This window comes from Mytilus trossulus, chromosome 3 (genome assembly GCF_036588685.1).
Source record: "Mytilus trossulus isolate FHL-02 chromosome 3, PNRI_Mtr1.1.1.hap1, whole genome shotgun sequence".
Lineage (NCBI taxonomy): Eukaryota > Metazoa > Mollusca > Bivalvia > Mytilida > Mytilidae > Mytilus > Mytilus trossulus.
Window position 1 is genome coordinate 12,179,623 of NC_086375.1, and position 25,714 is coordinate 12,205,336.

The 25,714-nt window shown below is 30.9% G+C and overlaps 1 protein-coding gene across 1 annotated transcript in view; it reads left to right on the plus strand.

Moving 5' to 3' along the window:
- Positions 1-25,714, plus strand: part of LOC134710169 (B-cell lymphoma/leukemia 11A-like) — a 46,417-nt gene that overhangs the window by 15,275 nt on the left and 5,428 nt on the right. Inside the window, exon 2 of the mRNA XM_063570386.1 lies at positions 10,063-10,434. Coding sequence (XP_063426456.1) covers positions 10,063-10,434 — 372 coding nt within the window. The remainder of the gene's footprint in view (positions 1-10,062; positions 10,435-25,714) is intronic.

Genomic DNA, 25,714 nt, shown 5'->3' on the forward strand with positions numbered 1-25,714 from the left:
ATGGAGGTCAAGCCAGGTTATGATCAAGGATCAGTGGTGAAATAAAATAACAATACAACACCAATACAGACCATTCATTGAGACAAATAAATAAATTGTCGCTCAAGTACAAGTTCAAAAAGTCAATGTTTCTGGTCAAATCGAAACAAAATATTCAGTTGCAAATGAAAAATTCATGAAGATATCTGATTGATTATTATAATAAATGTTTATTGCTTTAATTATTTTTTTATTTGTTTTAAATGTAACTTTATTGTCCTTAAAGTAGACATGTGACAATTTCCTGAAAATTAAATTAAACCCATATACAAGACAACAATTTAATCCTCAGAGAACCTTTAAGAACATCATTAATATGTATTCACAAGATTTTTCTGGAAATTCCAGATTTTCTTTTATTGAATCGACTTTCTGATGGACATTTACATTGCTGTTTTGTGAAAATCTATGATAAAAATTCTGACATGGATTGGTCAATATTATCAGGCATTTGTGAGAGAGAAAAAAAAACACATTTGTTTTCACAAATTTATAGGGAAAAATAAAAAAATCCCAATTATTGGAATTCCATTCAGCAAACAGAATCAAGGACAGGTCAATTTGGAGTTATACCACTGGAATAAATTATCAATGTTTTTGTCAGTTTGGGAAAAAGAATACGGTCTTAATGTCTTTTCAAAGAACAGTGACGTCAACAGTGTTTATAAATTACTGAAATGCTTTAGGAGATTAATGTTTTAGCCTTAATCAACTTGTTGCATGTTTTCTGTTAGGTTGCTGTCTTCACACAAACCCCACATTTCCTTTCATGTATGTCTTGTATGAATTAATGCTTTTTTTTTACATATTTCCTTGATATTTTTTTAATGGTAAGTTATTGGAACAAAATGCTCTGGAAAAAAAAATTAAAGCTCTTCCAAATATGTAAATTTTACAGTGAGTTCAGGTGAAATTCACTCAACAATCTATATTTCACAGTGGAACAACATCATCATGAGTCTTTTTAGGCTGAATCACCCCACTCTACACATAGGGTGATTGCTTTTTAAGCCAAAGAATAAAATAATAAGAAATTGTGAGAAAAATCCTCATGGCTCTTTTCATCAGATCAGTTTACTCAATTGACTTTTTTTAATTTCAAAACACTTAAAACATGTTAAAACTCAAAAGAGGAGGTATTATAACAGAAATCATTTATCTTATTTTGCGCTTTTATTCGGCTCTATACTTTGAATTTGTTCCTTCAGCTTAAAACTCGTGAAAAACAATTTGCGAATTGATATACTAAATGATACATTTTTAAACATTCAGAAAAAAACTGAACTTACTCAGATCTTGCAGATATTTAACTCAGTTTTTTTTTTTTACATTTTGCAATATATATTCTTAACAAACTTATGAAGTTCAGTTTACTTCAAACCAGATCTCTTGTTCAAGTTCAGAGCATTTTGTTACAATAACTTACCATTAAAAAAAAACCGTGTACTATTGTTTGTCTGTTTGTCTTTTTCATATTTAGCCATGGTGTTGTCAGTTTGTTTTAGATTTATGAGTTTGACTGTCCCTTTGGTATCTTTTGTCCCTCTTTTATACATGTTCATAAGTTGTGTTTTATTATTAGTCCAGAGTATGTTTATATATTTATTGCTGGCAAAATGTAGATGCTTTTGTTATTATTTTATTATAGAGTTGGAATTATATAATAAAAATTTGGCTTAATATCATGCAAAGTATATTTTTCACTGATTGTACTTATTGAGCATGTATTTGTATTGTGTTTTTTCCCTGTTCCCTTTGAAAAAAAAGGGTATCATATAATGAAATAAGAATGTTAGTTGTTTACTCATATATAATATTCTATTTAAATTTTAATGGTCAAATGAATTTTTTACAGAAAGACCTATGTAAAATTAATGAGGAATGATTATATAAGACTTCACATAGTTAAAATTTATCTATATTTTCAAAACATTTATTTTGAAATTGTTTTTTCTTTGTAATTAAGTAAAAGATTTATTCCGAACCATATTTTGTGTATCGATTAATAATCTGAAACTGTGATTATTTGATATACTTAGATATTCAAGTTATAGGTAATTTGATATAGTTACTAAGAATTATGTGGAATAAGAAAGATTTTATAAATTAAAGATATTTTACATAAAATCAAACGTTGTAAATGAGATGCCAAATTTTTTTTTTTCAAAAGTCCAGTATTTAGATAATTTTTCTAAGAAAGTAAAATTTTAATCAAATTCCCACATTTGTCTTTTCAGCAGCTAAAGACATTTTAATAATGCTGTTTTATATATTTTCTTTCCAAGAAAAAAAAATAAAAAATTGTGAAGCTTCTTACGTTAACATATATATGCCTCAACGTTGAAAAAAAAACAGGAAAAAATAAATAAAAGAAAATCTGAATGGCAACTTGGCAAGAACAAATTTTAAAAAAATATAGTAAATTAAACATTTAATGAGATGTATTGCATGGTTTAAGTGATTTAATGAAAGGGTGAATTTTCCCTATCTGTACTGACTATCAGATTGTTACTTGTGCCTTATTATAAATTTAAATTCCCCCTAATTAATTAGAGGTTTTCAACTTTAAAAAAAATTGTAAGTCTTATGCTTTCTTAAGGGCTGTCATTCCAACTACTTAAAAAAAATAATTCAACTTTTTAATCCTTTCCTGTCAATTAAATGTTTTATACATGGTCATCAGAGGTCTAATGTTGACGAGAGATTAAAAAAGTAAAATTCTATTTTGCTATTGCTTGCCGTAAAGTAGCTATTTCTTATTGATTTTACGTAACGGTTAAAGAAATACCACTGGTAATAAAGCATACAAGATGTCCTCAAATTCCTAGCTTTCACAATTACGTCTTGGCTGTGAGATTTAAAGTATCTCATTAAATCTTGACAATGTTACATCTTCTTGTCACACTGCTTCAACTAAGAACCCAACCTCAACATTATATTTAAAATTCAAATGTAGCAAAATGAAAATAAATTCCACATATTTGCCCATTACCATTGGCAGAAATTCACTTAAATTTTGAATTTTAAATCTGTAATTATGCTATTAGATCTTTAATTTGCTATTTCATAATAGTATTTGTGGATCTTTAAAAGACTTTATTCTTAGAAAAGAAAGGGAAAAAAAATAATGAAGAACATTTACTTGGAGGGTGAAGTCTGCAATTTTAGCTATGAAACCCTGCTTAGAATATTAAAAAGCAAATGCATTTAAAATTGAGGGAATATAAAATGGTTTATTGCAGGTGCATGTCACATTGAAAGATTTGTTGAGAGACGCAGGTATAAATTTGGAAAAATATTAATAATATAAAGAAATGGCATTTCCTTCATTTAGATTAAGTAGAAGGAGTATTATAATGACCCGCTATAAACTTTTTTATGGTATTCAATAATGGTTGAATGGACAAAGTTTATAATGACAACTGACCGTTTGTACTGACCACCTGAAGCATACCTTTAAAATGCATTTTATTTATGACTGGTCAGGGAACATGGTCTTCTATTGTTGGTTAATTGTGGCAGGATATTTTTTGTGAACATTAATTTTGATGGGATTAAATGACCACGGTCAAGGGGTCCCCGGTGAATTCATTTGACCAGATCTTATTGTTTGTCAGAAGGTTGCGGTCAATTCATAAAAAGGTCTGGGAAAATTCTTTTTCTTTTGTTTTCTGCATAAAAAAGAATTAATATGATAGCCATGTATTTTTTCTCTCTTGAATAGATTTGTATTTCTCAGAAGAAATGCTGACTCTTTCAAAGTAATTACCAAGATAAAAATGTGGATGCTTTTTGTAGAATTAACATAGCTTTAGGAAAATTAAAGATATTCACATTACTCTAAATGGAAACTACAAACATTTTCAACAGTTATTAAAACTTTGATGTTAAAAAAATATATTTTTTTAATAAATATTCATAATGATCTTAATAAATAAACTTGTATTTCTACAAGCTTTTTGTTGTGTAATGCTATTGATAAGCTGTTTCTTGATTTTGAAATATAGAAGATATTTTGTGGTCTTTTCTAAAGTAAAAACCAATTTAAGATTTAATTTTCATGAAATTCATAAATGTTTATAGAAAAAAAGGTTATTTTGCAATTTTAACAGTGTTTTCTCTACACAGCAGTAGAGCTGTCGTTTTGTTTTAGCTAAAAATGTACACTGAATGAATTTTTATGTCGTATTTTTTTGCATTAAATTCTAAAATTTATTATGTGAAAAATTCAAAGTTTTAAAAAAACAACATTCAAGTATAATTTGAGATTATGAATTAGGTCTGTTTTGAGGCATTCCAATCTCTAGATTGTCATCTTAGATTTCTTTTTATTTAAAATATTGAAATAAAACTTTTATGCTTCTGATGCACTTTTCTTGATTAATCTTTATCTGGAAGTTTCTAAGTTAAAAAAAAAAAATCCAAGGCAAAGGGAATTACAAGGTTTTATTTAACTAAATGATTTTGGAATTGTTTTCTATTATTAATTTATATATTTAATAAATCCACTTATTTTAACATTAGTACTTTTTTGATCAATTTTACTGACTTTGACAGAAGTTATTTTTTACAATTTTCAACTAGCTTAATGTATTCAAATGAGTTGAGTTCCTTAATTGTTGGAAAACATTGTGGATTTTTGTTTGTTATCTAACTACATGTAATGGTGAAAATCACATAGATATATTACAAAAACTAATTAATCAGTATAATAGGGGAACACTAAGAAGTATCCTTCTGTATTTCTTTTTGATATTTGATATTTAAACTGCCTAAATAGGTAAACATTTTTATGTTGTTTGACAGTTTTGTAACATTTACATGTAAATAAAAGTGTCTTTTTTAAAATGTTGCAAGAACCAGAAGATCCCATGTTTAATTTAGGATTTTTTTTAATCGAGCTTGAATTTTACTTGTTAGGGAGGGCCTGCTGCAGCTCATATATGGTATCTTTTTAATGAACTGACTGTCATCCATTGCATCTTTTTAAAATCATTTCTTTTATTGAAATAGTATGTGATTGTTTAATTGTTTTCTTTTAGAATGATTCTGGTTTGATGTATATGACTTATAAAAATTCAATGAATTGTTATGACACCAGCCATTCAAGAATTATGCCCCTTGAAAAATGATAGCAATAGAAAACAGAAAAGTTATGAATTTCAGTATACAAGTTGTTAAACTATAAGTTTGGTTATTTTCTGAAGTCTAGGGTCAGTTATCAGTATTACAGCTCTTTAAGGGTCGGCTGTGCCTGAGATCTTTTAGCAAACAACAATCAATCAATCAATCATGTTAGGTTCAGAAGCTTGTAACATTTAAAAACATCAGGGAACATTGATTTCTCCATGTTTATATAGCAAATCAAAACTTTTAAAGTGCCCACTGTGAAATATGTCACTTCCATGAGTTATGCCATTCTGAAATTAAAAATGGTATTTCCATTAAAATGTATAGTAAAGTAAAGGGGAATTTAGGAAAAATTGAACAACTTGCACAATAATAAGAATTGTAAAAGAGGCAAAAGATCCTAGGGGGACATATAAAACATTTCTGGAATTTCCTGCTGATAACTTTTGAAAATTAGAGTTCCTACTAAACTTTCATGCAAAGTTCACCTGATATGGGTTGATCAATTCTGTGAAGGTTCCTACCGGTCATATAGCTCTTAAAGTATTATACATTCTTGGCTTTCAAATGTTTGGTTTTGATTGTCCTGATGGACATACATCCAACAAACTACTGCCAATACACCAAAAGTTTAAGACATTACTTTTATTCTATTATTATAGCAAATAATTTTTTTAAGTCTCTTGATACTGCACAAAATGAATGACATTTTTGAACCATGAAAAAATCTGCTCTATCCATTTTGTCCTCGCTTTTATAACATATTCTTCAATATAAATTATTTGTATGTTTTAAATTATAAATATATATATAATTATAATCTTCCAATATGTGATAAAAATACAATTTATAATAAAGGTTTCCAAACTGTTATTTAAATAATAATTTTTTCTATAAATAAATATGGCAAGTCAATGTTTGTGTAAACAAACAATTGTTTTATTGTCTTGCTGATAGGCTAAACTGATACTAGAGATTTAATCGTGGGTTATGAGAGGTCAGCAATGTTCAGTGTCCTGTGACACTAACTGACCCTTCAATGACACCACTGTCCACTGTACAATATTTTTATTCTCTACATGAGAACTTTTTTGCTTGATGAATAGTCAAAAAATATTATTTGTGGTATGATTGATGCAGGTGACCGAGGGCCATTTAAGGCCAATGGACATTAGGACTGACCAATCAGGGTGGCCTGAGTTGTTTATAAGTCTCCTGAACTGACCCCATGTTTTATCACTTCAGTGTAATCAATGTAAATGGGAACTTTATTTTATATCTATGGGATACTTAAAATCCTACCCTGTTTTTGTAAGGTTATTATGATGGAAAATCATGATTTATTATGTAATTGTAATAATATTCCTCACAAATGTAAGTATTCATTAAGAGGCTTTTAGTTCAGAAGTTTTAATTATCAGAGAGAAGAATACATACAAGAATAATTTGACACTTCAAGAATGCAATTTAATTCTTCTCTTTGCTGTAGTGCATCAACTTCTTTAATAATTTTTCGTATGTGATAGTCTTTGAATGTAATGCTTGTCGTTTATTGAGGAATATTAAAAGAGGCAGACTCTTTAATTAGGAAATGTGACAAAGGCTTGGTTTTCAATAACTTCCTGTGGAACATTAGGTAAAATCAAAGTATCTACCTGCCGCTTACAAATATAGGTAAATCATTAGAGGAAAATCAGAAAAACCTGCACCATTATCATTGTTGAGATTCTTTGTTCTAGAACAACAAGGTCATGTAGTGTTACAATATGTTTATGTAATATGTTAATGACAAAAGAGTTGTCAAGTTATCATCACAATCCCTAAGAAAAGGACATGATAAGATAGGTCAAGGGGGAGGGTTGTGCTTTGCTAAACCTGGCTTAACCCCACTACATCTTTTATCCAGCCCATGTGCTGACCCTAGTTGTTTTTTGTTGTTTGTGTTCCTGTTTTTCTTGAAGGAGCAGAGGTGTTTTTGTGGTTTGTTGTACTGTCCAATACATACGATAATTCCTGCTACTGTGGATTCATTATTGCTCGTTGGATACCAACTTCTATTGATTGGGTGGGAACATTTGAACAACGAAATTAGATGGTCAAAGAATTACACATTTTCCGTTTCAACAAATATTTGCAAATTTTGGGAATTCAAATATACATGAAAATACAAGTTTTCTTCATATTCATGAAAAATTGGTACTGCCAAAAATAAAGAATTCACACTGAAATTCATTTTTATAGTCAATAGACTGTTATATAAATAAGCAGATGTAATATGAATTTGATGAGATAACTTAATGCAAAATGATAAGTGACATGAATGAGTCAAAAGATTACAAAAAAGGTAAGCAAAACTGTTTATCATGGACAAAATTCACTATTGCAAATAGCAAAACAAGCATTGGTCCTCTGATTATTAAGGGAGCCTCAGTGATGGAGTGGTGTAAGTAGTCCAACTTCTTATCACTAGCCTATCAACACTGTTTGGGGTTGTAAGTTTGAAACTTCACAAGACAGGTGCATTGGACTATTCTTGATTGACTTGGATTGTCTTTTTTTCCTGTCAAAGGTTGGTAAATCTCTCTGGACACTCCAGCTTCTTCCACCAATAAAATCTGACCACATTCAAATAGCCAATAGTGTTAAAGTGGGTTGAGCACAAATCAATCCTAACATTACACAGAAAAACCTATCAGAATTTATTGAAACCAAAGTCACATAAACTTTTCCTCAATTTAAAAAAAAAAAAAATTGTAATTAAACGCCAGAGTAATTTCTGGTCAGTGCAGAAGATGTTTGCATATTTGCTGCAAATATTGATTTCTGGTTGATAAATGTGTGTTATAGGTTCCTGTGGAAGATATTTATCCTTCTCCATGGCAGTCATGACACACACCTTTGTCACCCTGATGTCATTTGTCACTGCATAACAACTTATCTAGTGTCATGGTAACGTGACATTATTAAATTTGATTCCATATATCGGTATGGCAGACTTACTTTTGCAGTCTCAATGGATTATGGTCACATGCTTTTCTTAAGAAGATTATTGGCAGCTATACGAATTAAAACTTGAACTGGTTTTGAAAAATAAAGATCTGATGCATCCCAAATTTTTTTTAAAGATGAAACTGCTTTCCAAAGTAGTTAATTTGTCTTTCAATGGATTTTAATCTTGAATTTGATACATTTGTGTATTGAAGCTAATTACATTGTCAACATTCTTGTATTTATAACATGAATTGTAATGCTTTCTCTTTTTTGTTGATTTTGACATTTTAAAAAAAAATAGCATTTTGTAGTTTATTGGATGTTAAAAGAAGATTAGGTTTTATAAGAAATATACAGCCTTAAGACAGTCTATGTTTTTTTATTGTTTATAAATCATTAATACTTTATAGGTATATTGTTTGTAATGTGAATGTCCTTTGTAAAATTTAAAATTTGATAATGATTGTTTAAAAAATGACAAAAAAATTTAGGGCACTAGGATAGTATCATTGACTTATCCTAAGATGAGCACAATATATTTAAGCAGCAATAATATTTTAAAGATTCTATAATTAAAAATGTCACCAACTGTTATTTAAATAAACAAGTTATGAGAAGAAGAAGAAGAAAATGTCTTTAAAAGAAGAATATTCTATTTCATTGTATCATTGATTTTTATCGATATATTACTATGGATTATAAATATAAAATTTCAATTTCATGGTTACTCAATTTTTGGTAATTCTGATCAAAATGACATTTTTTCTACTTACTGCATGAATATAGTTTACTAAATGTACTACACAGTTGGTGAACTTGGTGTGTTAAGAAAAAATTCTGAACTAAAAATTTATGCATACTTCATTCAAGATTAAATTCTGGAAAATGCCTCAAGACTTTCTTGGGATTAAATGTCACTGACCTATACAGATTTACCTTGAAAGTGCATTTAAGTTATTTTCTTTTAAGAAAAATTGAACTTCATTAAAGTAAAAAGAAACCCTGCACAATGTTCACTTTATCATTCTTAGGTCGTTGGTGAATAATTCCATTGACAATTCCTTATTTTTCAAAGTGTTATAAATTGCATATTCTTAATGAGCGAGTAAAGTACAGAAAGTTTTGTCTTCCTGTATCAATCAAGCTAGAGAAGGCAGTGCCATTGATCCTGGTTAGGTATAGATCAAAAGATTAGAAAGGAAGTGTATTAATCAGGTGCAAGGGATTTGTCTGGACTTCTCCTTAATCGATATAATCCCCAGCATGTAATGAAAGGACTGAACCTATTGCTTTAGTTACTTTATCTTATTAGCTTACCTGAATACCTAGTGTGATGGAAAATACATTGTCTTACCTTTCCTTCAATCTTTATTGGATTCATTGCTTGTAAAGGAATTATATTCTTCATTAGTAATCTTGATGAGTTAAAAGAAAAAATATATCTCTTTTGTTCTTTATGTAGCTTCCTGCATAAAATGCACTTTGGTTCAAAATCAACAGAGTAGCTTACTAAAAGTTTTTGCTAACTATTTTGGTTCATACTTTTACACAATATTCATTATTTTTTTTGCTTCAACAAATAGTTCATATTTCCACATAGGTTGCATCCCACTATCATGCTGGTCACATGAGCAAATCCACTAAAACACTTGTTCTACCAATAAAAGTGTTTAATGTACCATTTGTTGATTACTATATACTATTGGGTGACTTATAGTTATATGATAATAGATTGCCAAGTTCAACTTTGTTTCATGCAGTAGATAATAAGTGTCTGCTTAGCCAAATGTCCATGGTACCATGTTACCACCAAGTAAATACCTTTGATAAGACTTTTAAATGTATAGTTCAAGACAATTACTCCAGTCATTCCTATTTATATATTTCAATTTTCTTTTGCAGTGGAACAGGAAAATGACTTACTTGTATGTGGAGAATGCCAAACCAGCTTTCCACTGCGAGACATACTCAAATTCATCAAACATAAAATCAACAAATGTAACAAAGACGATGGTGATGCAGATACACCGGAGAATGACGATGAAGACCAGGAGACTGCAGACATCTGCAGCAGTATCAGTCTTAAACGTACCAGTATATCTGCACCCATCTCTAGAAAGGAATCATTAGAGACAAGACTGTCTCCGTTACTAGACTGCAGTAACGATGATGTCAAAGAAAATGATTTCTCCCCTGAGGAAGAACTCAAACATGTCCGGCCGCCATTGAAGTTAAAACAAGGGGTAGATGCCGAATCTAACACAACTCATACAGGTAGGTCATGTTCATTTGGCATAAAAAGATTAAACAACTTTTAGTAGCTAGACATATAGATTCTTGCTTCTTAGCAAAACTAGCAATGAAAATGATTAAATAACATTCATTAGCATGATGTGTGAATATTCTTGATTCTTTACCAATTCATCTATGCAATATAAACCAATTAGCTTTTTCTGGTAATAAGGAATGTCCATTTTAAAATACTCAGATCACTAATTTAATTAAAAATATTATCATGTGTTAACTTTGTTAGAAGTAGTACTGTAAACCATATATCCAATTTTCATATTTTATAAGGACTTATAATACTTAAAAATGAAGTTTCGGGCTATTTTAGTCAATGAATCAAAGAACATTTCTCGTTTCTAATAATACTCCTTATGTTCATTGAATTTTGTCCAATATTTTTCAAATAACTTCAGGGTTTGAAATTTAACTTATTTACTGTGGTAGTTTAAAAATAATTCTTATACTGGGCACTTATGAATAACTAAACATCCTAACCGAAAATATAAGTGATCCTTTTAAGTAGTATATTATTGGCCCTTTTATAGAAGACAGCAAGATAAGTTCATAATCATTGGAAACCAAATCTGTAGACTTTGACGATCATAACAGCTTCAGTATTATTTTCGAAATTGTGAGCATTGAAACACAACTTCACCTGTTTTGAGTTTCAAAATGAGTTCATTGGAAACCAAATCTGTGGTTCTTGACAATCATAATACCTCTAGTATCATTTTCGAACTATGAGCATTGAAACACATCTTCACCTGTTTTGAGTTATATAATGAAACATCTGTATGATGAGTGTATTCTCTGAAATGATTAAAATATAATGAACACAATGACATTAACAGAAGGGTTCCAGGTTACTCATAATGACAAAACAAATCTGCAGTTGCTAGCTAATTACATCAGTTATGTTCTTTATTAGTTGATATGTCATAAAATTAACGGAGATAATTATGTTTTTATAAGAAAAGTAGTTCTTCAAAATAGAATTGTTATGCAGACTTGTATAGGACAGAGTAGTTAGTAAGTTGCTTCATCTTGTTCAGTTACGTTTTTCTCCTTATCTACTAATATCTCATCATCAATTAAAGTATTGTTCAGTTACCCGTTCTCCTTATCCACTAACATCTAGTCTTTAACGTATTGTGTTTCCCCAAACCTTACCTATCCAGAAAAATTATTATGCATACAATTCCATTTGAACATTTCTTCACTATATTAATCTCTGAACAGTCTCAGTCTGGTTAAGCTTTGCAAATGTGTAAATTGACTTCTAAACATTTATAAAAGTTATAAATTATATATCTGTTTATCTCATTATCATTATCATTATCAAGAACATAGTTTTCTATATTCAAAAAATTATTTTCCTAAATATACAAATAAGTAAGGAAGGTTTGGTTTGAGGAACACACAATAAATTGTGAACATCAATTAACTATCCCTGATCTACTAATTATTTCCTTCTGTTAAAAATCCTTCATCTACTCCTAATTCTCAGTTTCATTTTCAATAATCTACTAAAAATTATCATTCCCTCTACAACTAACAGAAGCATGTTGAGTTGAAGCCTAGTCTGTTTCACAAACTATCTTATGTTGGATGCACGTTTTGTTTACACTAATTAACAATCGTATTGACAAGGTATATGGGTAATGTTCCAAAAGACAAATAAATATGCATAAGTCATAACTCAATACTATGTATTGAATTTGACAGTTAAAACGTGCATCAAAGATAATAGGCTTTAGTTGATCAGAGACTTATTGGTTTACATTGGAAAAAGTAAAATCACAAAAAATACCGAACTCTGAGAAAAATATCGAACTGAAAGTCCCTAAACAAATGGCAAAATCGAAACACATCAAAAGAATGGATTACAACTGATATATTCTTGACTTGCTACAGACATTTTCTCATGTAGAAATGGTGGATTACACCTGGTTTTATAACTAGCCAAACCTATCATTTGTATGACAACCGCATAACATTCCATCATATTGAAAACAATGTTTGAATGAAACAAACAGACCATGATGAAGAACAACAATAAAAGTGCCATTTCGTCGATACTTATCCACTAAATTCTCCAATATTATGTCATAAACATCAACCTATATTTTTTTCAAAGATAGAACCCTGATACAGCTTAGTTCTAAGTTACACGAGAGTTAAAATACACAGAAGTTTTCGTTAGTCAGATTAAGAAAAAAGAAATTTGATCATCGAATATATCATTCAATTAATCTTGTAAAATTGTAGGCTGATGAATTGTTTTGATTGTCTAAAGTCTTACTTGATATTGAATTTAAACAAAATATATGCCTTCTTTCTTTTGTTTGTTACATCTATTTTTATTGTATTTTGTTACCTTGACCTTTGTAGTTTTTTTTTATCTAGCACATAAAGTACTTAAAACGGTACAAGACAGATTTTTGTGTGCACTATATATGCTATCGGAATAAACTTTTGGAAGCTTTGAATAAAACAAATGTAAAACAAAAGTATAAAGGAAGAGACAAAGCTCCATAGTAAATTAAAAAAGGGGTGTGGTCCATAAAATCTGGTAAAAAATCATAAGCTCAACTAAATCAACACAGAGCATGTTATACTGATTTTCTGGATTTGGTAGCATCTTATATCCAAACTAGTTCATACTGCTCAAGTATTATAAATGTGAAATTATTTTTTTCGTTTGTGCTGGTTTAATTTCTCCTTTGATAACCTACACACCGTAAAAGTTTCTAACATTTGAATTATTTGATCAAGTATAAAAGTTGGTGTGGTAGCTTAAAACAATTGTACATACTAATGTTTAATTCATTAATTGATTGATCTTTTTTTCTGGCCAGCTGTTACAAATGTCATAGTGCACTAGTTCTACATACGTTACATGGACTGAAGTAACAGTTTACATCATAACAAAATAAGCCTTATTTCTTTTAATAAAATAATATTTTGGTGTTGACGAAATTCATTTTGGTGTTGTCGATGTGAGTATGCAATGTATGCATACGTTACATGACTTGTTCATGTTGACTAAAGTAACATCATAACAAAATAAGCCTTATTTCCTTGAGTAATATTTTTTGGTGTTGACGAAAATCATTTTTTTGTTTTCAATGTGAGTTGTATCCATGCATATCCTGTTTGAAAAAAAAAGAAAGGTCATTTCATTTTGAGTGATATACAGACATTTTCATCTTCTGTTTTCCGTCAGTCCATTGGAATGCATGAAGATTTATTTCACGCTTTTCATTTAACAGATAAGGCAAGCATCAACCATTATTTTGGCATCCGCAAGATGGAGAAGCTCTTTGTTAATGGCTATGATCTGAAGTTGTTGATGATAGAAAGTGATAAGTGAAGGGACATGTAACATATGGTGTTACATAATCATACTAGCTTCCGGTTGTGGTAGCTTAGGGGGATTCATCATTTTTTATAACGTTTACACACAAGTTTTTCTTGACTTCCACTCAAAGGCTACCGGGTTAACAAATCATAGACCCTTCCGGCACTCGCATAGAAAAAAAGATAAGGAAATAGTGACTTCATATTTTGTAAGGTTAATTGGAAGTGAACCTTCTCAAAGATCTATGAGTTTGACTGTCCCTCTTGTATCTTTTGTCCCTCTTCTCAAAGTATAGAAAGGCGAAACCCTCTTCCAAGCGTACATTTCTACAACAGTCTATGTCTTACGAATGCAAAAATAAATCATACGAGTCCTTGTCATTGATTCATATTGGTGATTTTTACCCGCTGGTCATATTCCTATTTTATACTACTAGACTTGTATGTCTACAATATATAAATAAAGTACCGTTATATTCGTTCAAAACTGAAGACATTGCTACTTATTCTTTTTTTTCGAAATGCAAGATAAACCCATATATGTTAGAAAAAAACTGGTCATTTTCCTGTATCAAAATTGTATCAGTCTGCTGTCGTGTTTTTGTATACGAAGATTGTCGTACTGGCTATATCAACATTGCAAAATCTAGTTAAAATTACACTCAATTAGTTCTTGGAAATTTCAAAATGTTATAAATTTTCGTTGTGGATACACGGGTGTAAAATAACAAAAAGTAAAGTCACAAAAATACATAACTCCGAGCAATGTCATATGAGGATCCACTGTCCAAACGATGGACAACATATTAACTATGGTGGCATTGGTCTCTAAACGACAATCTCTGTGAAATGGCGTTTTATATACTAGAGGACCAAATATTTCCAAAAGTCATTGGCAATCACTAATGAGAAAATATTTAACGACATGCGCATTATGTATGGTTAATTTTGATTACTTCCGTTTTAGGTTGTTATGTCAATGATATTACAATATTTGCTAATAAGATACTGTCTATACTATTTATGTTAATGGTTTTACAAAAACAAAGTACGGTATGCAAATACTGATTGTCCATCACAAAGATTCGTCAACGCGTTTGACACGGTTAAACCCTCATCCACCTTTGTATATATACCTACGAACCAAAAAAATGTCTTGTGTAGTTTCAGAAGCTGTACTTCTTTTTTTAGTATAGACGTTCATAATTCTGTTAAATTGGTTAACAAATAGTTGAGGTGAATATAAACTTATTACAAAGCTTTTGATATCCGAATAAATAAAAATAAAAATGAGCCGATATTGTAGATGTCTAAAGATCTGAAATGCACATTTTATCATTTTGTTTCCTTTCACTTGCTCAATTATTTTAATCAATGCATCTTATTTCAACTGAAAATACGAACTTTGATGTACACCACGATCATTTTCATTATCATCATATGCATATGAAGTGACCTACTGCAAGTATGACCTTAGTACATATATAGCTATTAGAAACAAGATGAAATCAAACACGGGAGAAAATCGGATTATGATGGGATTTTTTTCACTACAAATTAAAAATTCATATTGGACTTCAAGAAATAAAGTAATAATTGCAACATTGGTTGCTAGCGGTATTAATCAATTGCTGTGTAAAACTGAATTTTTCCCGATGGCGGAAGTCTTGTTGTTGTATACTTGTCAATAATCGTCCATGGTTCGAGTCTTTAAAGGCAATTTTTGATTACATGAAATTTGCTCTTTAGAAATTAATTGCATAATTTGAAAGATGCCAGCAGAGTGGAAGTCGCATGTCACCCGACCGATGCATTTAAGTAGATTTTCTGTGTAGGTAATGGATATAATCTAAAGCCAAAAGACCGCTGTTTAAATTTGGCTCTTCCTGCTAATAAGGTGTCGCCAATAAATTTTCATGTTTGTTTGAATTCGTGCTGTGTTTTGTTTTTGGACGACCGGAATAAATGTTACGGTTTGTCGGTGTAGCCGATATTTCTATAGACATAATAAGGTCAAATGATTCAGCTGTTAACCAGGAAAATAGACAGGAGGTAGAATATTGATGGTGAATAGATTACCGAGAGACAAATTATTTACTAGTGAAGATCAGTAAAAAAAATAATTCCAAAACTTTTAATAATTTTAAATATCAGAACATCACTTCCAGGTTAAAAGTTATTTAGAACAGAAATGCAATAGGGGTCGTTGTTATTGGTCACTTTATTTCAACATTTTCGTTATTCTCGGTATAGCCAATATTTGTGTTTGTTTTAAATGATTGCACATTGAAGACTTGATACAATCAGATTTTATCTACAAAATAGAAAGTATCCGTATTAGCACCAGTAATGTATCTTAAGTGAACAGGAAATAAACCATTTCAATGATATCCTACATTGACAGATGCTCGAGAATTTGGTAGGTGCATTGACTTACTAATGTCACAGTGACCACAGGCAAACTTTAATTTTAGCTAATATACAACTTCCTCGTGTATTAAAAATTATATTTCTACGTGTTGGTAACAGATGTAATTCAACATATTTCGTCAGATCTATCAGTTTATACAGGCAGCTTGTTGTATGGAGAAAGGTCATTTGTTTAAGTTTACTGTGGCCTTTTCCCCCCGAATAGGAATATGTCAATTTGTTGGTTAGTTACAAAGTTCCCCGATTTACTGAATTATTCAAGGGGAAGTAATTTATAAAAGGGGTGAACTGGATGTAGGTAATACTTCACTTGGCACACTGGTTTCAGCATTGAAGCCGTATTGCCATTCATTATGTATTTTCAGTTGACTGTTTGCGCAAAACTTTTGATTTTTGAATTACTAAGGCTTTTTTACCCCAGGATTAGATTGCCTTATGCGTATTTGACAAACTTTGTGGAACTGTTGGTCCTCAGTGCTCTTCAACTTCGTACTTTATTTGGCCTTTTTAACCTATTTGAGTAATACTGATGAGTCTTTTGTAGACGAAACGCGCGTCGAGCGTCTATGATAAGTTTATTACGTATATATACTTGTCTTTAAATTCTACCCGATCTCCATTAGTTTTCAGTCTAAATAAAAATATTTCATTATGTTTCGTCTTTTTAATTCTACAAGATCGCCATTAGTTGTCAGTCTAAATAAAAATATTTCAAAATGTTTCGTCTTTTTAGTTCTACAAGATCTCCATTAATAAGTTTTCAGTTTAAATAAAAATATTTCAAAAGGTTTCGATTATCAAAATTATAACATGGCACCATTATGTTTCTTATTGTGTAATTGTGTTGTGGTTTTCAATTCTGGCAAACACAGAGCTAGAGGACAAGTTATGCATATGCACCTGTAAACGACAAACATCTAATATGTCTAACCAAAGTGTTTGTTTCTTATTATTTTAAGAATTAGAAATAACTAAGATGCTGGTTCTCTTAAGTTGCCGTAGTTAGTGGTGAAGACGATTTGGTTTTATCCTTTGAACTGAAATTTAAAAACTACAAAAAATATATGATGCATTAAGAATAACATTTCTAAGACATTTGTTTTACAAGAAAGCTTTAAGTGTGCAATTAATGTTTTGTGCAAATGGTTTGTTACATACTTTTGGATTACAGAGGAGAATCTTTAATGTGATTTGTCGTCCAGATCTAACTGTCACTGAATATTTCTTGATGTTAAGTAAATTTAATTTCCAAGAGATCTTCATGACATGCAAATTGAATTTTATTCTAATCAAACAGATTGTCACTTCTACATTTTGGTTTGTTTAAAAATCGGTTATGGTTGCACAAATGCATAGATTGTTTTAGGTATTGATGATCGGCATCTTTTAAAAAAATAAAAATAAATTGCAAAGTTGAAGAAATTTGAGTTGCATAGAAAGAATTGGAAATGCAAATTCAGAAAATTGTACATTCAATTGAATATATTCCTGTCATGATTGAAGCAGATTAAGATTCTGTTTGACTTAGTTTGGTCGAAATATAGGAGGATAGTTTTGCAAGTTCATTAATCACAGAGCTTCCTGGAACATCCAACTCGTAAAGGATTGTTTCAAGTAACTGTTATATTGAAATATTGTTTTCCTTGGAATACTTTCGAAACATCGGGCTTAGCTCAGAAGCTATTATCATCAACAATGCATACTTAAAAATGAATCGGTATGACCTTTGAATCTTTGATTTCGAAGTGATACTTGAATACTCCTCATAGATATTTCTCTTTTAAATCATTCTTCTTCTTTTTTTATTAACAACACTTATTAATTAATATATGGAAGTTTTAAAGGTGTCAAATCAGATGTGAACTTATAAGGAGCTGCCAACCCTTTATTGTCATGGCCTTGCCATTTTGTCTGCGGCTTAATACTTTGAATAAATCTTTGATATCTTCAGTCTTTCATTTTTTATGTTTTATAAATCTATTATTTTTTCATAGAACAAGTGACCAAATGCTGATTTTAGATTTGTAATTTCCTTTACGAATGGATCCGTCGTGTCGGTAATCCCTGTAAGGCTTCAAATTTCTTTGACTTTTATATCTGACGACTGTGTCCTTGAAATTCCGGCATTGTTCCATCAGATATTCAAAATTTAATTTACCTTCGATGTGGCAACGCGTATTAGTCTGTTGATATTAATGAAAGGCATACGTACACTTGGTCTTGATGAAATTCTGATGGATGAATATAATCATCCATTGTTGAAAGAAGTTTCAGTCAGGAGTTTTATATCAAAGTGAAAGGATGTTTGTTACATCTTGAACAATATATACGAAAATGCTTAAAATCAATTATCAAAAGTATGGGGATTGATACTTTATAAATGTTATACTACACGATGTTCTTGCAAATGGTTTGATGTTCAGGAAAATATTTAGTCATTTGAAACTATTCGTCATTTTTGAAAAGTTTCATTTACTGTGACAGAAGTTTGACATGTCTTGTTCTATATGAAAATCCTTTATATAAGTTAGTGCAAATTGAAAATTTCTTCGACATTGGACTCTTTTTTTTCAATCCAATCATTTTGTTGTATGAAAGACACTAGTTTTCATAACTTTTTGACCATACAAACTGTTGTTTCATGTTTATTTAACCACAACTTATTTAAATTAGTATTGAAATATTCAGACGCCAAGAAAAAGATTGATGAATTTGATAATTTAAAGATCGGACAATTAAACTGTCATATTCATCATTAAAGCGTGAACAAATTGTACAATTTTAAAGATGAATTATTTACTGTTACGAATTGCATAAATTTCCTAAAAACATGATGAATCGTAATCAATTCTGACACGAACATTTTAAAAAGTTGTGTCATGATTATGTCCATTTTAAATGTCCTTGATTTGGCATGCTCTTATCTTCTTGAAATAATATATTCTCCATAAAAAAATCTTGGATTTACCAACAGAAAGAGGTTTATTGGTTAGTTTTCTGGAATTTTGATTTCCATTTTTTAATGTCGTATCTTGGAGCATATGTCCTTTCAATTCTTTGATGACCTATTACACTCAATTTGGAATCAACTGTCATGAAATATTGCTATCATTAGACGTAATAACTGCAGCGTGTATGGGTATAACTTAATTTGAGATAGTAATAAACGGGCTCCATACCAGTGTTTCTATTAGATAGAGTGAGGGATATTTAATGTCCATATTCTAATGATCCCTTGTGGATTTTTCATATCTAGTATTTCAAAGATTTTTTAGAGCCAGATAAGGCAATATCGTGAGCAAAATTGTTGAAATTAATCTCGAACTTCTTCGGCAATTCCTGAGGAGTTTTGCTTCAATATGCATTAAAAATATCGTCATGTGATATCGAATGACAATGTTTATAATCACCTGAAGATTCTAGTGTCAATATGTATGACCTACAACTTCGTCCAAACGTAATAACAAAATGAAATTTGAACTACAACAGCTTCGAGCACAGCAGTTGTTCTGAGAAACGGGGATCGGTTTATGAGATGACAAAATTAATAACGGTTTAGGATTAAAGTGACATAAGATGTTCTTCTCTGTTCGTATGTTTGATGCCGAGTATTTATCGTAGTGTCGGTGTGTCTTCTTTGATGAAAGTTACTATGATATCTGAGAAAAGAAAATGATTCTGCTCTCTCGCATGGTATACTGTCAATACTTTCTTGAAAATACTCTCGATTTCAAATTTAAATTCCTTTACTCGTTAAAACTCTTTCGTTTTGCAGTTTTGTCGCAAATATTTCATTTCTGATTGTTTGTTGCAAAGGTTTTTTCTTGAAAACACTACTGCATTTACTATAAACATGACCATGTGGTCATGTGTATGGTAAATGCAGTAAATGATAGGCACAATTAAAATCAGGAGGGCTTGTCAATTAGAATATAAGTATTCATCTACCATTACGCCGAATTATGATTCTCGTTTTATATATACAATCTACGTTGATAACTACGTGAAACCCTTTACTTGTTTTTGCCAGTAATTATGTAAGGATGTTATGTCTTAGATTTAGAATAGAATTGATATTTTTTGAGTTATCACTTCTGTATTTTTACGCAATGTTAACTTAAAAACATTCACGTTCTGATGAGAGGTTTATCTTCGTGAAAAATGTATTTTATCTGATTGACAAAAATAGGAATCGCCCCAGACAGAATGTGCGGTATTGTTAGTGCACCTGTTACCGAATACTTCACACAAGTTGTGCAACAAATAGCCATTTCTTGCCCTGGATGTAATCTACCAATTAGTAACAGCAGAATCTGGAGGGGTCTGGTAATGCTATCAGTTTAGTTGTTTTAATGCCACTTTCACTGTACAATTTAAACATACAATTGTGTGTGTAACTGTTGCTCGTAACAAGAACGCATATTATTTGGGTAACTTTCCTTGCATCAAAGGAAAGACCATTTTCTGTAATTTTAATTTGCTGATTTAATTTGAAATTTCGAAATGACCTTCCTGTTATTTTTGATTAATAGAGAAGTTTTAAGTTTAACAAGCGCACAGAATGCTGTAATTAGATATTCTGCTTTTGGCTATTTGTGTATTGCAGTATTATATAACGTAGTTTACCCATTGATCACGTCCAGGCACTAATGAAGAAAGATGTGGTAATAATTATCCAGCATGGACTTGGCACTACGCATGCGTAATTGCCACTGTATTGATTTAGAAACTCTGGAGCTCTGACCCTGAGAAGCCGTTGGTGTGACACTGTTTTAAGCATGCACATTACGTAATCCTGTCATCTTCAACACCAAGAAAGCAAACCACTAATTGTATATACCGAATTATCTCCTTATTTTATAGCTACTTCTAACATCACAATGGTTTCATTTTATGATTTGAAATGATAAAAATTTTCAATGCCATAAAGGAAGAAGAAACCATTTGGCGAGGAGAAAACTTCACTCTAGGTGCTTAAATTAAACGAAGCTGTTGATCTTTTGATAAATTCGAACAGAAATCCTCGCATAAATAAAAATTTTATTGAGTGCAACATTCATTGGGAACAAGCAGAAAAATATCAACACATTTTGCCATAAATAATGGAACGTAGAAGTTGTAGAGACAAGATTTACGGTCACTTTAAAAGCAGTGATTTATACTTCTATCAATTTACTTTTTTAAATAGTTTGGACAAAAACAGATTTGGTGATGAATTTTAACACTTGTCTATTTCGGTTAATTGTTATAGATGCGTGCAATAAAGGCCTTCTTCCCGGGGTGTGTACACACACATTATTGGGCATGTTGAATTAGCAAGCTTATAAGTCAATATTGTGTAATCATTGTCCCTGATATCCGCATGTCAACTTAATGTGTATTTTTCTACCAAAGTTTTAATAGGCTTTAATGGAGTCGTGAAAAATGAGGTTGATGTAAATGGCGTTTACATCTAGTTAATCTGCTGTGGAAGGCGTTTATGCCGCGGGGTCATTGAAGGTCAAAATGGAAGCATTAAGTTAGATCATAATATTGTAAATTGCATCATGTGATAATACATTGTGGGTCATGCAGCTTTTATCGATCGCTCGGACACAGCTGTTCTTAGCGTCGCTACCTCTGATACGTCTTTAAGCATGTCCTATGGTGAAGAAAACATTTTATTAAATGAAAATAACATATGTATGGCTGTTAACTTGTGCAATATTAAGCAAGTTTTTTTCACATTATTTAACTGTTTGCGGACATCCATATATACATGTATGCAATATTATACTTTATATTGATTTTGATGATATGATTTACATATTTAAAACTTCAGTTACCAATTGTTGACCTAGTGAATTTAAAACTAGCCAAGGTTGTCTGTCGCTATAGAGATCCATGTATATTGTCTGCACAGTAGCCAATGGCTAAACACTATTAACATAACACGAGAGGAATTTTGTACTGAGTGTCAAGTGTTGAATTACCTGTATATATATTGTTTGTCCATTTATGCACACCTGTATTCCTTCCGTGTACATTACGTCATTATATGCTTTAACTGCATGTAGGCGTCGAAGGTACAGGTATCATGGACAAACGTCTTGAGGTTATTCAATGAAATACACCAACAAAAAAACATAAAAAAACAAAGAAACATGCCTTGTTTGATTTGCTTTAATCGCCCATTCGTCAAAAGGTCTAATATTGAAATGTTAACCAGTTTTTTTTAATGTCATAAATTTCATTTGGTTAATGAATAATATATTTGATCTTTAATGTTTGTCCTTGCAGGCTATACATTCCAGTTAAGTGTGTTATGTTTCACTTTTGTTATAACATATATCATTTCATCTCTTGTCATTTGAGACAAGTCATTCCAGGACACAGAAACCAAGGTGGCTACTTCCTGTTTGATTTTCCCCGAGTCCTGGGCATTAGTTAATCAACAAACAAGATGCCAGACAAAAGTTGTGTTGACCCGTGTCATTGGAGATTAGTTGACCACTTAACCCATTTCGTGACATTTAATTGTTCTGATAATGGGAATGGACTAACCGACATAAATGTCCATCAGTTAGGTCATTCTTATTTTTAGGAAATGATGAAGTATTTTTTCCGCCTCTTTCAATGTACTGTATTGTTCAAAATCGTATAAAATAAGGACGTCTATACAGCTTAAGTATAATAAGTCAAGTCAATCCGGTGTTGAATCGTGGGGGCTTTCGTTTTTCTTTATGTTTATCCATTTACATAGATTGTTATATATTTTATTGAATTGACAAGTCTACTTTTCATTGTTTAACATCGAGAATCTTATTTTTTTTTTACATCTTTTAAAAATAATAAATATTCCGCGGCATAAGCAGTAACAAAGACCTCCAAAGTATGTGATAATCAGTATACTTTTGATGACAACTACTGGTTTCCAAATTATAGTTATATCCATCATGTGTTTTAAAGGATTTGTTTTTGAAATCATTTCATCTGCATCTCTTGTTCAACTTCATTCACAGTGTCAGATCTTAAATTTCGGCTACATATTTATGTAACTATCTATCTTGCTTGGTGTTGATACGGTTTCTTTTGAATTCTTAGTTAGCATTAGATGCAAAGCGAGCTTTGAAGGTGCTGGTACTTCTAAATTTGTGTAATTCAAAATGATAACGATTGTGTCATTATTTCTGGTTTTTATTTTATCATCATCTGAAATATTTCCCCCTCGTGCAGTATCATTTCCAATAGACCCTCGATGAAAGCATCACCTTGTTTATACATTACGTCTGATTAAGTCAAATAGTCATAATTACCCTGGGACTCAATTAACAAACATATGGGTTATCTATCTTCGTGGTCATTTAACCGAGTGACCTGGCAGTGTCGGTTATTGACCGTATGTTGGATGAAGTCCAGAAAAACAGGGGCATATGTTAGAGGGGGAAAATGTAAATAGTATTTTGTATGATATTAAATATACATTTATGTTCAAAGATTGAATATATTATATGTTAGAGCAATTACAACGCACCAGCAATTTTAAATAACACTATGTAATTTTGCTTTGATACTACTTTCTAATTACTTTTATCTATTAACAAGTTAACTTTGTACAGCCCAATGGTCATATATATTTATCTAAGTTGGTCAATCACGCCATAGACAGGTAGGTCGGTGACCGTACTCTCCTTGCCAACTATAAATATCTTTATATGACAAAGTATCTCATAATACAGTTTTATAAAGTTTTGATTGTGATGATGGTTTGAGTGGGGAGAAATTCAGGAACCGTTTAATATATGAATGTTAATATATAAATTGAGGAATTACTCAAGGTTTTTTGCATTTCTTTGTTTGTGTGGGTTTGTTTTCAAAACCTTTTAAAATTTTGAGTTCTCAACGCTTTTCAACGTCATACCTATTTGACGGGTTTGAATCCAGCGTCACGAAACGCTCTTCTGTTTGACAAAAAAATAAGCCTATTATCAGATGGATTTAGTTTACCTTGTTGTTCTTTCTTACAAATTTAGATAGAACCACATATTACATAACATAACGATATGTTAAACAGCATTTTATGGAGGAAAAACATGTTTCGCTAGTTTTATCAATATCTTAGCACCTCTCTATTTTTTCTTTCTGTGCGCTTTGTCAGTTTTAAGTTGCTATGCCTTGTTCTGTCTGCATTCTGATTTTAGAGGGAACAATTAATAGAAGAGTATTTACAGTTATTTGTTAAATATGTATATCATCGAGGTAAATTTTCACCTTATTGATCTATTTCGATTTTATTGAGACCTCGCAGGTCATCTGTTGGCTAATATCGTTTTCATATTTTTAATTTAAACCCGTCATTTTAATGGTATTTAGAGTCATAGTAGCTGGAGATGAAATAGATTCTGGAAAGGATATGTGATGGGGTATTGTGTAATAGTTTTCCCAGAGTCATGCTATATTAGGTCCAAGTGTAGCGGATTACTGTCACCACAATTAGTCTACCTGAAAATGATCTTCCCATGATCTTCCTTCAATACATGTGTAGTTCCTTTGTCATTTAAGTCAACCTCTTTACTTCTCTGAAAACAACTTTTGTGTAATTGAAAACATAATTTTGACACCACGAAGAATGAAATACGATTCTGATTAGGGTTTTAATAATATTCATGGCTATTTTTTTGTCCAGTACCAGCTGCCAGTATGTAAAATAGGCCTGGTTAATAATGTAGTGTGTCCGACAGCTGGCGTTGTTTGTTACACAATAACATGCTCCTGGCATTATGCACCCCCTAACGACTGTTGTCACCCCTTGGATTATATCACTCATTCATTTGCAAAATTTTTTCTTCAATTGATATCAAAGCCATTTTCATAATAGGTCACCATTCGGAGTGAAAAGGGTCAATCTTTTGTTCCGTATTTGTTTGGAGATTGAAGACGTCTTGGACTTGAGTGCTTTGTTATTAAGTGTCAGTGGCGTAATACAATCCAGCAAGCTGGCATTCACTGTCCGATAACGTATAATTATACATACATATTTTCTTTTTTAATTTCGACCATTGTTGGATTTGTTACAATCAATTAATATTATTTTCAAAAGCTTTTCCAATTGTAAACTTCAAATTGACGCTTTTCTGACTTAAAATCTTTGTTAGGTTTTAGTATGTTTTCCAGTACAACAAAGCCAATATTAATATCTGTTTGAATAAAAGACCCACTCCATTTGGTTTCTCCCTTCGGGTTATATCCATAAACACAGTGAAAATGTCCTGATTTAGTAAAAGATACATGCATTAGTAGCCATTAATATTATATATCATGCAGAAAAATGGATGTTCCATATGACTGGTGTTGATACGTGGACCTGTTACGTGATAATTGCAGCCAATCTTATTTTATGCAATTAACACATAAAGGTTTCAGTATAATATATTGATTTGACTGGTGTTGATGATGTATATGTTAAAATCTTATCAAACATTTAAAGGTTTTTATA